The 16,927-nt window shown below is 34.3% G+C and overlaps 1 protein-coding gene across 1 annotated transcript in view; it reads left to right on the forward strand.

Annotated features, from left to right (window-relative positions):
- The window catches only part of Adgrb3 (adhesion G protein-coupled receptor B3), a 697,729-nt gene that overhangs the window by 361,095 nt on the left and 319,707 nt on the right, over positions 1 to 16,927 (forward strand). The window contains exons 12-13 of the mRNA XM_027392824.2: positions 8,472 to 8,621; positions 9,461 to 9,536. Of these exons, the coding sequence (XP_027248625.2) occupies positions 8,472 to 8,621; positions 9,461 to 9,536 (226 nt within the window). The remainder of the gene's footprint in view (positions 1 to 8,471; positions 8,622 to 9,460; positions 9,537 to 16,927) is intronic.

Consider the following 16,927-nt stretch of genomic DNA (forward strand, 5'->3'; position numbering starts at 1 on the left):
GCTCAGACCTATCTGTTAAACCCACCTCTGACAGTCATGTTCAGAGTGTCTCTTCTTGATCTACTTTCTGTTGTCCACCTCATCCACCCTTTCTTCATGGTGACAGTTATCACAATCTGGAATAATATGAATTCTCTTTTTCCCTTGAGGGTTGGATCTATTCCTTAAACTAGACTTTAGCACTTTAAGGATAAAGACTTCGTGTTTTCTGTTTAGTCACTAATTTTCCATGGTAGGGCAGTTCTTGGGATGGTCTGGAATTTAATGGAGGGTTTTTGGATGAATGTATTCACAAATGAATGTTTAAGTCTCTAAGGATGTCTTCACCCCTTTCAGGATAATGTACTCCACACAGCTTTGGCTCCTTTTGGAATGTGTAACTCACTATCGGGGAAGGCTACTATTGCTGAGCAGTAGCTCCTCAGAAGTTCTGGGCTTTTTTTCTGAAAGGGTTCAATCAACCTTTAGCTTCAAAGTAACAAGAGAGTGTGAGAAAATATTAATTATTTTTCAAGCATCCTATTATTTCAGACTTGGTTAATCATAATTGAGTCTCCCTTTTTTTCTATAGAACTTTTGTTCAGAATTTCATGGATTAGACAAAGAATAGGACTTTAACCTAACATGTGTTCTAAAATAGTTTTTACTACTTGCACATACATGCAAAAATAACTTCCCAACTCATATCTTACTTTGTATTCCTGGTTGGATTAAAATTCTGAACTATTTGTGTAGAAAAAATGAAAATTTGGAAGTGTATTTCTGAAAGAACATGGACACACCCTTTTTGAAGCTGCTAGGAAATTAATCAGTGGGCATCTTCTTGATAAGATTATTTGTAATATGGAAAGTAGTCAGAAAGGGTTTGTAATGGAGAGTAAGTGAGAACACTAAAATTATTTTTTGTTCTAACTTGTTAAAGAAAAACAATCATTTTTGAAACACATATTCACCAAAATATGTCTGGAATGGTGTGGTTAAAACATTTTTTGTAAATGTCTGGATAGTAAATGTTTTAGGATTTGTGAACCACACCATCTCTGTTACAACTACTCAGCTCTGCCATTGTGCCCTGAAAGTAATGAATGTCCATAAGGAAATCATAGGTGTTGCTGAGTTTCAGTAAAATTTTATTTACAGCCATTGAAAATTTAATTCCATATAATTTTCACATGCCAAGAAGAATTATTTTTCACTTTTCCCACTGTCTAAAAATGTGCAAAACATTTTTGGCTTATAAATGATACAAAAACAGCCAAGGTGACACATTTGTTGCAGGCTGTAATTTAAGACAATTCTACTTGAACAAGACTAGAGTGCATGGCCTTGGATCAACCCTCATGCCTCAGCATTCTCCAGGGTGAACAAATGAAATTGCTCTGCCAAGTAGCTAAAAGAGTTTCCTCAAGAGCACCTATGCCTAGAAAAAACTAAAACAAAATAAAAAAAAAAAAAAACAGAAATGCATTCTACTGTCCAGATCCCAGGCTTGAAGCGGGTATGGTTGAAAAATAGAATGTGAGACTAAAAACATAGAAATGATTTAGAAGAGTTTCTATTGTAATACAGAAAAGAAATTTGGAAAATAGTTGATTATTTAGTTTGAATACAGCATATAATATCTAAGACATTTTTTAGCCAAAGAAGAAACTAATAAAAGTACCACATTGTTACTTACTTTTAATGCTCCATCTAGTTTGTCTACATTTGACTTAGGGAGGCTCTTATCGTTTTCTAAAAAGAGGAATTGAGAAACTGTAGCCACAAGATTTCTCATCTAAAATTTTTACAGTGCCTCTAGGACTGTGGCATCTAAAACACTGTATTGGTGATGGTGGCAATGGGAGTTATGGAGCTCACTGGCCCAAAGCATGTCCTGCCCACTGCTACTGTTTCCAGAGTGGTGTCAGCTGAGCATCACACCCCTTTCTCTCTTTCTCTTTAGCCTTTGCAATTTTAAAGCCTACCTTTTAGGAAAGAAGACTATGCTGGTGGGGAGCCAAAGTGGAGTGAACAATTAAGTTCTATCTATGGAAATATCTGAATGTTTCCTACAGACCACTGTGGCAGAATCTTAAGATAGGATTTTTCATGGAGATGTTAGAACATAAAGACTGTGCAGGCCAAGGAAAGCACATATGCTACTTTTTGTCCCATTGTTCTTCAGTGACATCTAGCTTGGATTTGATGGATGTATGAGCATTTTATTGCCTAAGACTGAATTACTGAAGCTGTCTTTTGTTCTTAGCAGAAAACAGTACAATGGAGTACATTTGTCATTAATAAGCTAGATAAAGGCAAACTGCACCAGGCAGGGCAGATCTGAGTAGACAGTCTGGGATTTGAATCCACATGATACCACTTACAATCTTAACATGGTGGCTTAAACAGAGTCCAATTCCTCATTTGTAAAGACCAAAGCCCCAATAATAACAATGAAGATACTGACAATGATAATACCCCTGAGGTGATTTGAAGGTTAAATGAGATATCACATCTAAGATTTCTGGGTAAGTCGTGTATTGAAAACAACGTCTTGTACAGAAGAGAAGTTTGACAGATACTTAATGAGTGAATTATAGAGTCAATGGAAAGTGCCACTCTGTTAACAATTGTCCATTAAGTGTCAGGAAAAAACTACCTTTCTTTCTTTCTTTCTTTCTTTCTTTCTTTCTTTCTTTCTTTCTTCCTTCCTTTCTTTCTTAGGCATTCTCACCATTTTACTAAGGATTCAGCATTGCTATATAAATACAAGCCACAAGCTTTCAGATGTCGCACAGAAGTGCATCACCATGAGTCTGCTCTCTACAAATACACGAATATATATATATATATATATATATATATATATATATATATATATTATATCGCAGCATATCCAAACAGAGCATCTTTTTCCCCTGCCTGCATACTGCTCCTCCTCCTCCTCCTTCTTCATTTTTCAAGACAGGGTTTCTCTGTGTAGCTTTGTAGTCCAGGCTAGCCTTGAACTCACAGAGATCTGCCTGCTTCCACCTCCTGAGTGCTGGGATTAAAGGCGTGTACCCACCACCTGGCTCCTGCATAGTCTTCTTAGAGAGACTCTGCAGATGACTACCTAACAATCTTGAGAAATGTTTTTCATGGGCAATTCCGTTTTGATAACTGGACAGTTTTTGTTTTTTTTTTTTAACATTGATGCATGAAAACCCAGCTTGTCAGTTGGTTCCTCTGAAGGATCATGAAGATTAATGCAAACTTCAAGTATGTCTGAGACTCAACACAAAGACACAATAGATACAGCTTTAAAAACAGCCTTCAAACAACATCTGTATTCCCTTACACATTTGGTCATGGCTACAAGGCTTCCTGGCCTGGGTGTTTCCTCTGATCATTGACAGTGGGTGTTTCAGAATGTAACGCACTGTGTTGAACACTTAGGATTGTGCTTGGAAGTAGAGCTTCTGAAGGGCTCTTTGCAGTCTGGGATCTTAGCTGCTTTGGAAACCCTGAGCTTATTGTTCCATGATGTTTATTCTCTTTATTGAAGCAATGTGTTTTTAACCTGATTTTCTACACCACCCCCCCAAAAAAATAAATCAAAGGGGAAAAGTTCAACCCTTTGGGCAAAGTCAGTCAGAAATCAGGAGAGAGAAAATAGATGTAAGAAAATGAAAATGAAAAAAGAAAAGTTACAGGCAAAATAAACTGTATAAAGTACACAGGATTCCTGTTCACCTCTCTGGATGATACATTTCAGCACTATCATTTGAGCTCTGCTTATTTTCAGTGCAGTTTCTGCCTGTGGATATATGAATGTACTTATCATAAAACACTCAAGAAGTAATCTCTTGCCTGTAGTCTCTCTAAAAAATGAAAATAAGGTTTTAACAAAAGTTAAGTACTTTATTATGATGCATAGCCAACCATGTAGTAGCTTTCTTAAATATAATTATATGAAAATTTGTTCCCATAGTAACAGCCAGCACTTCCATAGAGGGTCCTGTGCTCTGGGTGTACTTCTCATTCAGTGTGACCTCTCTTAGCCCAGCAAGCTAGTTGGCACTAGACCTGTGTTACAGAAGGTGTTATTAAGTAATACATAAGGCTGTCAGTTTACTCAGCCACACCATTTGTAGAATGAATGTGGATTTTGTCTTTATTTATACTTGCTATTGCTGTTTTTTTAAACATGGTCTCATGTTGCCCAGGTTAGCCTCTATCTTGCTATGTAGTTCAGGAAGATATTGAATTTCTATTCCTACTGTTTCCACCTACCTTATGCTGGAATTACATGTCACGACTCCCAGTTTATGTGTTTTGAGGGAGTAGACCAAGACCTTTGTATACACTATGCAAGCAGCCACAGACACTGAGAGTTATCTTTAAAACTTGTAATTTTGAGATGGAATGGGGGTTATTAATACTTGCCCAAAACTGTAAGCAGATCTATGAAACTAAGAAACACCCAGAACCACAGTCAAGGGCAAAAATGGCTTCCAAGGGTACAACAGGCTGGTGGGTGGCTGTATTCTTTATTGGCCTTAGTTTGTCTATTTTGCTCATCTCTGAAACCTTCATCCATATACTTTTTGCTCTCTTGTTCTCAAGTGTGTGTTTGCTCATTCCTTCCCTTTCTATGTAGAATTAAGGTGATAGAGCAAATTTACTAACTCCAGTTTGTACATGGAACATACTCATACAATGTGAACAATACAGGGTCTTCATTCTCTTTAACTTCCACAATGTCAAAGGGTAAAACCTTATCATCTCTCTGAGAAGTAAGTCTTGCTTTGAAGATACAAAAGGATCATGAAGGAAAGGGGCTTATACAATTTTAGACTAATCTACAAAACTTCTCTTGTGTTTCTGATGAAAAAAACCTTCCAAAGGAAGAATAATGAAAAGGAGGTTGGGAGGGATATGTGTTTGGGGTATTGGTGACAGCTGGAGGGAGGGAATGGAGGTGGATATGCTCAGGATGTGTTGTAAACAAATATAGGATCTGGAAAGAATAGAGTAATACTGTTTTTAAAGCCAGAAATCGGGAAAAACATTTACAATGAACCTAGATTATTTTAGAATTTGGCCAACAAATGAATGGTATTGAAGAGGCATTACTCCAAAGTTTACCATAATGCGTCACCTATTTGACTTCATAAGAAATCAAACCTAGTTTTATAGTGAAAGCACAGTTCTCTGAATTCAGGGCAATTCTTGGAGCATTGAAGATGTCTCTATCCAGAGATACTCTGTCCTTTTACATTTCATCTAAGCTGCAGAAGTTTAAAAGGCTATTATTGAGGAAAGTCTTTCTTCAAAGGTTTGCCATGACTGGATTTAATAACCAATGGCTATAGAAGGACAGCATCTACTGAGCATGTGTTCTTTGTTTTGTCTCAAAACCAAAACTCCCATATTTACTTAGTTGTAGTTTAAGGAATTAATTTTTGCATCTTACCTCATCAGTAGTCATCTAAAATACTCTTCCCATATTCCTAAAGACTAATTGATTACAAATTTACATAAGGAATTTGAACAGTTAAAAATCAGTGGAGAAGGGAAGGATTTGCGAATTGGATTGCTTCAAACGTCATACAAAGGAAGTTAAAAAGAAAGAAAAACAGGATACCTTTGAGTTATATTTGCCAGGTAGAAGTATGTTTCTTTATTAACCATTCAGGGCTCATGAAGAACCAAAATGTCAACCTGAAACATCCACCTTGGTAGGTTTGGGGTAAATATGTATAAATAAAATACTTCATGTTTTTACAAATATATTAGCTTTAAACATTGATAATTCATAATCCAAAAATTGAGCACCATAATCTATTGAAATGTCATCTTGTCCAATGGTGTTATTGATATTTTCATCATATTTTAAGAAATATCTAGCCAGGCAATGGTGGCACATGCCTTTAATCCCAGCATTCAGGGAGGCAGAGTCAGGTGGATCTCTGTAAATCCAAGGCCAGCCTGGTCTACAGAGTGAGTTCCAGGACACCCAAGGCTAAATGGAGAAACCCTGTGTCAAAAAAAAATAGTTAATTGTTGTGAGGTATGACACATGATAATCAGTTCAATTTTTGCTGTGTACATATATTAAAACATATGTTACTATTTAGATAAAAGCTTCGATATATATATATATATATATATATATATATACACACATGGTATAAACTCTATTATTAATTGTAATTAATGAGTCAACTTTTGTTTTCTGTCCTCATCATAAAGAAGTCTATGAAATTTAGATAGGGGCACAAATTAGTGACTTTGACCTCTTTTTATCTTCCTTTGTTCTATACTTTTTTTAGAAAGTGCAATTTATTCCATGTAGTCATAATTTAACCACTAGAGTACCTTTAATGAAAAAAACTGTGTTTTGTAGAAGAAAATGCTTGGCTGTATCACTAAATCAACTTACATATGGTATTAAGCTAGCATTTACTTGGGGTGACATGGTCTCTAGTAGACACAAATATCCTCCATTAAAAATTATTTGGTGTTTATTTTTAGTTTTCTATCAATTTTTATAGAAATGAAATGATTAGACTTCACGACCCAGACATTTACTACATGTTTAATTTCCTTAATAATAGGAAATGGTATGGGGAAGACAACATTCATGTCTTCTCATCAGCTTTGGAACAGACTAGGGAAGTACACTGTCTCATACTCCAAGGCAACTGAAGTTCAAGTCAAAGACATTGAATGTAATTTTGCACATTATAATTCAAGAACCAAGGACGTATAGTTACCAATGGGTGGACTGTTTTTCTATACACAGCTGAAGTTTTGGGTCCTTGAACACATTTGAATGGGGTTATTTGTGGAAAGGAAAAGCATCTTTGTTTTAAAAATTAAAAAAGAAACTAAAATAATTACACTCATTATTCAAAAAATGGCATTTAACATCTGTAACTAATTTATGTCTTATCCAGTACCTTTTTTTTTTCCTTCAACATTTAGTTAGCAAATCCTTTTTAAGCTTAATATGTCAAATTGCAGGCCAAATGAAATTCCATCCTGTGCTGATAATGGATGTGTATAATAGCCACAAAGAGCTTTCATAAAGTATAATTTCACTGTGCACTGCCATAATACATAACCAATTTAATTTGAAACCAAGCCAGGGGTGCAGTAATATATTTATACAACTAATATTGTTAAAAATCTTAATTTCATCCTCTCTTGTTTTAAATTACAAGTTCCTCTAGAATAAAATCCACTTATGAAGAGCCCAATGGTTTTTACTTTAGGTTTCCTATTGTGTTAGCTTTTATAGTTTTCCCATCATCCTTCCACTTATATTATCCATGGGACACTCTAGGCATTAATGTAGAACATGCATGGGCCTTTGAAAAGTTTGACGTTATTTTTCTTAATTGTAAAATGTATATAATATATTAGTGCACAAGTATTTATCATCTTAAACCTTATTATATATATTATTATAAATACAGGTATATGTACTGTAAATTTAAATAATACTATTACATAAAATAAAATACACTTATATTTCACAAAACATACCATTTATGTTTCTTACAACATGTATTAAAATATGTGTTTCCAGGGTTTGAAGATAACTTAGTGACTAAGACCACTGGTTGCATTTCCATAGGACTTCGGTTCAGTTGTCAATAACTACATGATGGCTGACATCATAACAGTGTTAAGGGATCCTAACAGTCTCAGAGGATCCAAAACCCTCTAGGACATACACTGCACACATATGGCACCCAGACATACATGCAGGCAAAACACACATACACATAAAATAAAAGTAAATAAATCAAAATTATTTTCAAACTTATATTTCTTTTAATAAAAACACAATTCAAAATATGAATATATATATACATATATATAAATATATATATTTCTTGCATTTTTAGGGGGAAAGTCTTAAGGTTATATTGTGACTGATGTATCTGATATTTCTGTATGTGAAGTTGCTTTTGTAGGTTGGTATCATTATGGGTTTTGTTTTGCATCACTTGGATCGAGGCAGTTCATTGTTGCTTACTTTATTTTTCTTCTCTTTATGGGATCCACCTAAATCATAACAAAATTATTCTTTCAAATATATAAAGAAAACATATTCAGAAGACAAAACAATTTGGAATATTTCAGTCTACCAGATAGGTATGTTAAACTATAAAATAGAAAGTGCACTTGGGCTTCTAAAAGTTGCAGTGGAGAGCCAGTGTGAAGAAGTATTGTGGCTATTTTCTGTGGGTCCCAACAGACTGAGCGTCACTTATATGATTCCAAATCAGAGCTAAAGAAACCTGGTGGTAAATGAAAGAATCCCCTGCCTGGAAGAACTATGCTGTCTAATAAATATGTATGTTTTAATGCTCTTCTAACTGTAAATTTACCTCAAAACTCAATTTTGAGTATACTCAGACTTTATTGGATGAATTTGATTTCAGTGACACTTAGAGCAATTTTCGCTGAAGGTATTCTTTCTTTTTTAATAGTGGCTAGCATTCAGAAGCTTCCTGCAGCCTCTGTTCTAACAGACATCAACTTCCCGATGAAGGGTCGGAAAGGAATGGTGGACTGGGCAAGGAATTCAGAAGATCGAGTTGTGATTCCCAAAAGCATTTTTACTCCCATGTCATCAAAAGGTAATCGTGAGAAATAATATGGGCTGTGACCCAAACATTCCTGAGAAGATCACTTAGTAAATCATACATATCTTCATCTATCACATAATATTGGAATCCTTAAAAACCTGATTGTAAACCAATTTTGACAATGTAAATAACTTGTCCTTGGTCTTTAAATCAACAGATTTACTTATGGAAATGATTTATTAAAGTTGGGGAAAATATAACCACAAACTATTGACCTGAGCTTGGTGTGCTCATATTTCTCTACTAACATTTTCATCGCAGAGTAAAGTATATGACCTAATACTTTAACTCTAGATGTGGAAATGGGATTGCATTATCTTTTTAAATTCAGTTTTTGTGTATGGTTTTTATATCTCATCTTAAAATGCACCTTTGTGTGCATATATTATTTTAGTAAGCAACACATGTAAGGAAAGGCTGGCTTCTACTAATGTCTTAAAGACCTTCTATTATTGGCTTCAAAAGAGGCACCATAGACTACATTCTCACTTTGGTGATCCTGAACTTAATCTTAATACTACTAAAGATGACTATTTTCCTTCATATAATTGGTAATTAAAATCCATTTAATGAACTGAAGGAAGGGTCTAATCTCCACCTGGTTAGAAAAAAGATTGATACTTATGCAAAACCATCACAAGCACTATTGTCTACAACTACCTGATGGGGCTAACTTACCTTAGGCATCATTAAGACTGATAGAATTTCTGCTATCTGTCTTTGTGTTTGCACTTGAGTGAGTATTGGGATAACCTAGTGATTAATGGATTAAAGTTTCTATGTTGTATTTGTGTGACTTTACTCATAGTTTTTCACTTTGTTCTTTCTAGAATTAGATGAATCATCTGTATTTGTTCTTGGAGCAGTCCTATACAAAAACTTAGACCTAATTTTGCCCACTTTGAGGTAAGCTACAAAGGAGTAAGCTGTTGTAATCTTTGTAATTTATTTTAAATGTGATTATAGTTCATTCTCTGAAATTGCCAAACTAGCTTTAGTAATACAAAGGACTTTTTAAAGGAAATAGAAAAGAGCAATTTAATGAATAGGTTATTAGCATATTATGTATTTCAAAACAACTACAAAAGACAATTTTGGTATCTGATTAAAGCTTCACTACTCTTTTGTAACTAATCATGACTTTCCTGAAGATTAGAAAGAAAAAAAAAAAAAAAAAACCTCACCGCCCTCTAATGGGTCATTGTAAAATTCATCTGTCTTCTCCTTTTCTTTGTACTTAATGATACTTTTCTCTGACATTATAGGGAATTAAAGAGTCACAGTAACTGGGAAAACATGGTTTAGTTCTTCATTTGCACAAGATCTCAGTTTGCTCCAAAATAAAATTTCAATTACATCTACATTAAGAAAAATGCTCCTCAATTAGAAACCATTTTTGGAAGAAATCCATCTATTTTTCTCTCAGATATTAAAAAGAAGTTCAATTAATAATTCCACCAACATTCATTCCTGTGTCCTATTGTCTTACCCACTTCATTAAACCAAACAGGGAATATCATTTGCATCTATTTGCATAGTGATCTTATTACTCAGGATGACTTACTTCCTGACAGCACTTCATTCTCGAGGATGGAAACCAAGTTTTATTTTGGTTAACACAGCCATACTTGCTTTGAGCTCTCCCCGCATACCCTCATAAATAAAGCCTTATGTTTTTAGGGAGGCAAACATATGAATAATGTGTGCAGTTTTATCAGAAGCATAACAAACAGTCTAATAAATAAAAACAATTAGAGTTTAACCCAGCAGAAAACGGCCTCCTAACAAGATAGCAGACACTAGTCATTATTCTTTGTAGACATTCTCTCTGCTCATTACTAATGTGGGTGGAAGGTCAAGGTTGGTGTGAGGTCTCTCCCAACCACAGAGACTCTTCTCTGGATTGAATTTGAACTTGCTCGAATGGATAGATTTGAATTGGGTTGTGTTCTGCTAGTAAAATATTTTGAAGCTAGCATGTTTATTCTAAGCCTTTCCACTGGCTTTGTATGAATCGTTACAGATTTAAAACATATCCATCATAAAAGTCAGCAAAAATGCTTCTGAGGTTAAAAGTGCCCAGATAAACTTAGATCCTTATTTCTCAAGAGAGCTCCTTTTGTCACATCTATCATTGAAGAATTCTTGTCTAGACACTATTGGGTAACTTAGAATTTCACTTGTACATATTAAAAGCTTCCAAAACTTCTCTAGTCTCTCAGTAATTCACTTCATCTGCCGTCAGCTCAGCTCTAAATAGAAACCCTTCATGGATGGTGTTTTGTACTCTTTGCTGCTGAGGTCCACAGGGAAAACAAAGTAAATATCCAACCTAAAAGCATAGAGTGATTATTTCTTTGATTATTATGATTTTTGCCTTCGTAGAAAGGCCAATAGAGTTGCATAGTTAATCCTGTTCTTGATAATATAAATAAATATTCTCACCTGTACAATGGAGAAGACACATTTTTCCAAGCTGCAGAAATCTGTACAGTCAAGGAAATTGGAAATTAGTCTAGAAGTTTGCATTTTTGCAAAAGAAAATAATTACCATTAAATGTTTTATTAATTGTGACAAAGACAGTTGTTTCTTATGATGTATAAATAAAGTGAAGGGTGCATCATTTTATTAAGGTGAATGGAACAGAAAATCATCTGGGAGGTGGGCTCTGCTAACTCACTTGTGCTACAAATGGATTCAGATAGGCCTAGGGGCAAGTTACTGTGTTTTCATATGTAAAATATAGGAATTGATTTTAAATGTTCTTTTAAACTTTAAACATTCTTCTTCATTGTAGAAGTTAACTATATCTTCTGTATATCAAAGACCTTAGCTACCTTCATGTAAGAATCAGAAGTATATGACAAGTACAAAGTCACAGGCACATAAAGAAGTAGATAATGTGTTTTACTGCACAATTGAAAGACTGCATATATGAAAATAACTGGACAAAAGGATTTGGAATATTCTCTTCACAAAGTATTGATTTCTTTAAGATGGTCAATATGCCAATTATTCTATTAGAATATTATACATGTAAACAGTATTGAAGCATCTCCTATTCCTCATCAATCTGTACAATTATGTCAAGTAAAAGTGGTTAGATGCTAAGCATTATATGTGGTTATTCAGTAAGTGACTGTACGAGACACTTATGTGTCGATCATTATCCGGAAATGAAGTTAACAGAAAGCTCAGGATGGGATGCCTGTGTAAGTGCTCTTTAAATGGAAATATGCTAGTGTTTAGTCTTCATTTTTGGTTATTTAATGTCTGAAATGTATTCACTAAGCATTCACAGTGCTGTTTTTCCACTTTTGAAAAAGTCTTCCAGAAATGTGAGATGTAAAATCTTAAATGCTAAGGTCTCCGAATTTTGTATTTTAGCATAATTAGTTTCAAACCGAACTAAGAATTATGGAAGATGGTGAGATACAATGTTTCAAATAAACATCTTTAAGAAATTTTCCTTCATATAAGAACATAGGTTAAATTTGCATGTTCTTTTTTTAATTTATGTAGTTTTTTTTTTCCTTTTGCCTCAATGTGTACTCCGCTGTTCCTCCATCCGTGATTTTTATTCTGTTACTTGACTGTCTTCCTCTTTGAAATTGAGAAATTCCACAGCCAGTGAAATGACTCAGCCTACCAGCAATCCTGATGATCTGAGTTTGAACACCAGGACCACCATGATGGAAGGAGAGGAGTGATGCCTTCAAGCTGTCTTTAGATCTCTATATGAATGCTGTGCCATGTACACACACACACACACACACACACACACACACACACACACACACACACACACACACGATGAATAAAACCTTTTCTTAAAAATAAAATATAAAATTGAGATGGCTTGAATGGTTCCTTCAAGTAAATGAAGCATGTATCAATTGAGTCAAAATTGTATAGGTGCTGTTCTCTGCACCTTGCTTTCATCCTTTTTAGAAACAAGTTCCTACAGCTAAAAGTTAGATAACCCAACTAGATGTAGTGGGGCACTATTATAATTCTCACACAAGAGACAAGGGCAAGAGTATTGAGAGTTTAAAGACACTCTCGACCACATAGTACAACTCTGTGTTACAAAATATGCATATGTCTGTTTCTTGTGTGTCTCAGGAGAGGATTACAAATGGACAAGCCTGGGTTGCCCTAGGGGTGACAATCTGGCCGGGTACAACCAAGGCCTAGGTTTTAGAAATTGTTGTGAAAAGTTTATGTCATGTCATTACAATTTTTACAAGTCAATTTGGCAATGCCAAGAAACTGAGAAATGTTATTTCCTTGATATAGCAATTCTACTTCTAAAAATTTATCTTAAGAAACTTATGTCTAAGAAAAAAGAACAGTGTATCCAAGCTTACATCAAGCCACCGATTCTACAAACAGTTATGAACAATCATTTAATTGATCAGGTTCCAGTTTTGTGAGGAAATCATTACCTCTGAGTATGTGAAGAGTGGTGATACATAGGGAAATGAAATCATATATTTAATGTATCTTAATGTTGATATTAACATGTGAGATAACAAAAGGAGTCTAACAAAATTTTAACTTCCATTGTATTATATTTTATTAAAATTTTATTAAACTCCTATGCAGTATTAAAGTGCTAGGAGAGGACTGGAGAGATGGCTTTGCCGTTTAGATCACCCACTAATCTACCAGGACTGGAGCTTGCTTCCCACATTGAAATCTGATGCCTCATAACTGTCTGTAACTTAAGATCCAGGACTCTGTTTCCTTCTTTTGGTCTCTGCAGGCATTGCACTTACATACCCAAATCCACATGCAGAGCACACACATATACACATCATTTAAAACTAATAAAATCAAGCATTAAAATTGCTACATGTCATAAATAAAATGCCAAAATTAAAATAGAGACTAATGAAGAGCTAAGTGTTTTCACAAGTCATAGACAATCATCTTTGAGAAAAGGAATTAAATACAAATGGGGAGAGAAAAATATCAAGTATCGACATATTACTGGGAAAAAAGATGATCACTTTTACTCATAGGCATTCAGAAAAGAGCCTGATCAGTCAGTTTCCTCAGGAATGAGTGTTCCATAGTCTTGGGTCCTAAACTATGAACCAATCTTCTGTGCAAAGAAATGTTTTTATTTTATGAGATTCTAAATCTTTCTTTGTTCTATAATAGAGACATTTGATATTAAAATTGTCCTTGGTACCAAAAACATGACTAATCATATAAAATAATTTAGTACTACATTATGCATAAAAATCCAGGCTTCATTTAGCCATGCCTTTTAAAACAGAGCATATATTCCAGATCATCAGCATTTTTGACATTCTAAATTCTATGTGTTAGAAAACCAAACTTGGAATCAAGTCTCTCACCCAACTCACTCCACCAAGACTGTGTCTTCCAAACTTGAATTTCTGATTTGTAATTTTCTAAGCAAGCCACCTAAGAGTCACTTATTTTCTCATGTTGTCTATGCATTGGGTGTTTTGTTTGCAGACATGGATGTGCACCATGTGTGTGCAGGGAATTTGTGGAGGCTAGAAGAGGGCTTTTAATCCACTAGGACTGAAGTTACCGATGGTTGTTTACCACCATGTAGGTGCTGGAATTGAACCAGTGTCGTCTGGGAGAGCATCCAGTGATCTTAACTGCTGAGCCATCTCTCCAGCCCCTGATTATAATTTTAAAAGCAAATATACTCATCTTATTGTGATGAAGTCCTTTGGTTAATAGATATGCCAAGTTTTCTATTGTGTTTTTGGTTCATCCAAATCAAAGGACTTACTGAAAGTCATTTTAAATGCTTTCATATTTAAACCTACATGAATGATAATGATACAAATTAAAAATTACTAGGAATTTTGGTAATAATCAATAAGCAGTTAGTGTATTTTTCATAACATGGTGGGCTATACTTTGCATGTGTCATCTATTTTACTGTCTCCATGACTTGTTTTAATATCACACTATGTTAGTTTTTTGTGGTAAAAAGCTGTTACATGAAATTTGCCATCATAAATATTTTGTGTCTGACACTGGGCTTAACTATGTCTACCTGTTGTATGGCAGAGCTCAAGGATTTCTTTCTTGAAAAACTGAGGAACTACTCATTAAGTTTTCTTCCTTTTTATAGAAAAGTATAAGGATTAGAGTTGGCTTTTCTTTAAATGTTTTAAAATTCTCCAGTGCGGCCATCTGGTCTTCAGATTTCATAGCTGTTAATATATTAAAATTATCATTTCAAATTAAATCTCCTTACTAGTTTAATATTTTATGTACTATATTTTATATGTACATGTGTACACTTACACACACACACACACACACATATATATGTGCATTTGTATGCATGTACATGTCATATATATGTATATGCACTTACACATATATACATATGTATTAATACATACATGTGTATAGGAAAATGTGTGCATGTGTAGTATATTAATAAACATATGTGTACATATATACATATATCATTGTACTTATATAGATCCACAACCATAGATCTTCATAGACATTGATTTCTTCATGATTTAGTCTTGGAAAAGTACACATATCCAAGAATTTACTTATTTTCCATCCAGGGCATATTATTTCTTGGCACAGAATCAATTGCTCACAGAAATTATGGTCTTCATTTCTTCTGTGGCCAGATTAAACATTTCCTCCTTAATTTCTGAATTTTATTGTTAGAGACCTTTCTTATTAAAAAATATATCCAGTTAAGAGCTTGTAAGCTCTGTTGGTATTACAGAATGCATCTCTTAGTTTTGTAGACTTTTATTTTCAGTTTTAGTTCCTACTTTGACATTTCTTTTAATTCCTCCAGGTATAAATTTGTGTGTGTTTGTGTGTGTGTGTGTGTGTGTGTGTGTGTGTGTGTGTGTGTGTGTTTAATTTGAGGTATTCCTTCTTTTATGTTTCCCATTCTAGATTAACCCCTTAATACTCATCTCACTGTATCTCATAGGTTTGGTGTATCTTTTATTTTTATTCTCCTTAAAGATTTTTTCTAGTCTCTCTTGGGATTTTGTCCTTAACTCACTAGTTGTTTGAGTGCTTGTTAATTTTTGACATATTTGCAAAATGTCTTGTTTTGCACTTGATTTTCAGTTTCCTGTTGATATGATTTCAATCCTTTCCATTTTATTAAGACCAGTTATGTGCATCATGGAATTGCTCAGTGAGCATTCAGAAATATCTGTGATCTTCCAGAGTTGCATTGAGTGTTCTATTTCTGTTAGGAACAGTTGGACTTCAATATTGTTCATTGTTCGTGTCTTATTGTTCCTTTTTATGATTATTTGGCCATAACTGGAGTGCAATATGAAAGTTCAGATTATTGACTCACTGTCTATTTCTCCCTTTAATTCTCAGTATTTGCATTCTGTATTTGCATCCACTAGTCAGGAGCATATTCATTTAATTTATACATCTTACTGGTTAATCAACTCTTTTGTCCCAGTTAATGTTCTTCTTTCTCCTATGACACTTTTCAACCTTATATCTACTTGTTCTGGCATTAATATAGCCAAGATGGCATTCTTTTGGTTACCATTTGGAATTTTTTTATATCCTTTTATTTTCAACATATGTTTATCATATGAAAATGCCTTTTATATACATCTGCACTGCAGTTTAATCACACTTTTGCTGTCTTTAGGAATAAGTTGACTCTCCTTTGAATGAACACCAGTGCAATTCTCAAGGACGGGGAAGAACTTTATTACTTTAGTCATGAAATCCATTTGGCTGTAAGATATGCTTTCTTAGCAATGTATACCACTGTGCAAACAGCCAGGAAGCATTAGGAGATCACAAAACCTGACGTGGCACATCGGGAGCCAGCTAGTCACTTATGCAAATTATAATAAATTGATGGAATAAATTAAAGCCAACTTTGTGCGATATATACATTTTTAAAAAGGAGCCACTGCATAATATAATTTTGTCTCATTTTTCCTTTATTGGGCAATTTACTAAGATATTGACATTACAGTTTAAATCAAGTTAATAAAAACTTTGCTTTCTTTTGAAGTGCTATCCCACAAAACACTCAAACATGCTTTGAGCATGGAAATCTGCCATATGTAATGAAAACAAAAATATGTAAATGTTAGTAGTCATCCTTGAGCTCCCTGGACTTCAGACTTATGGAAGGAAGCATGTAGGTCTGCTGGATGCCATTGTAAACCTCCATGCATGCTCCTGTGTGCTGTGCAAAACTAAGGGATAGACACATAAGTGAGACAGTTATACCCTAAAATATAACTTGACACACACAACTTTTCAAATA

This window comes from Cricetulus griseus (genome assembly GCF_003668045.3).
Source record: "Cricetulus griseus strain 17A/GY chromosome 1 unlocalized genomic scaffold, alternate assembly CriGri-PICRH-1.0 chr1_1, whole genome shotgun sequence".
NCBI classification, from domain to species: Eukaryota; Metazoa; Chordata; class Mammalia; order Rodentia; family Cricetidae; genus Cricetulus; species Cricetulus griseus.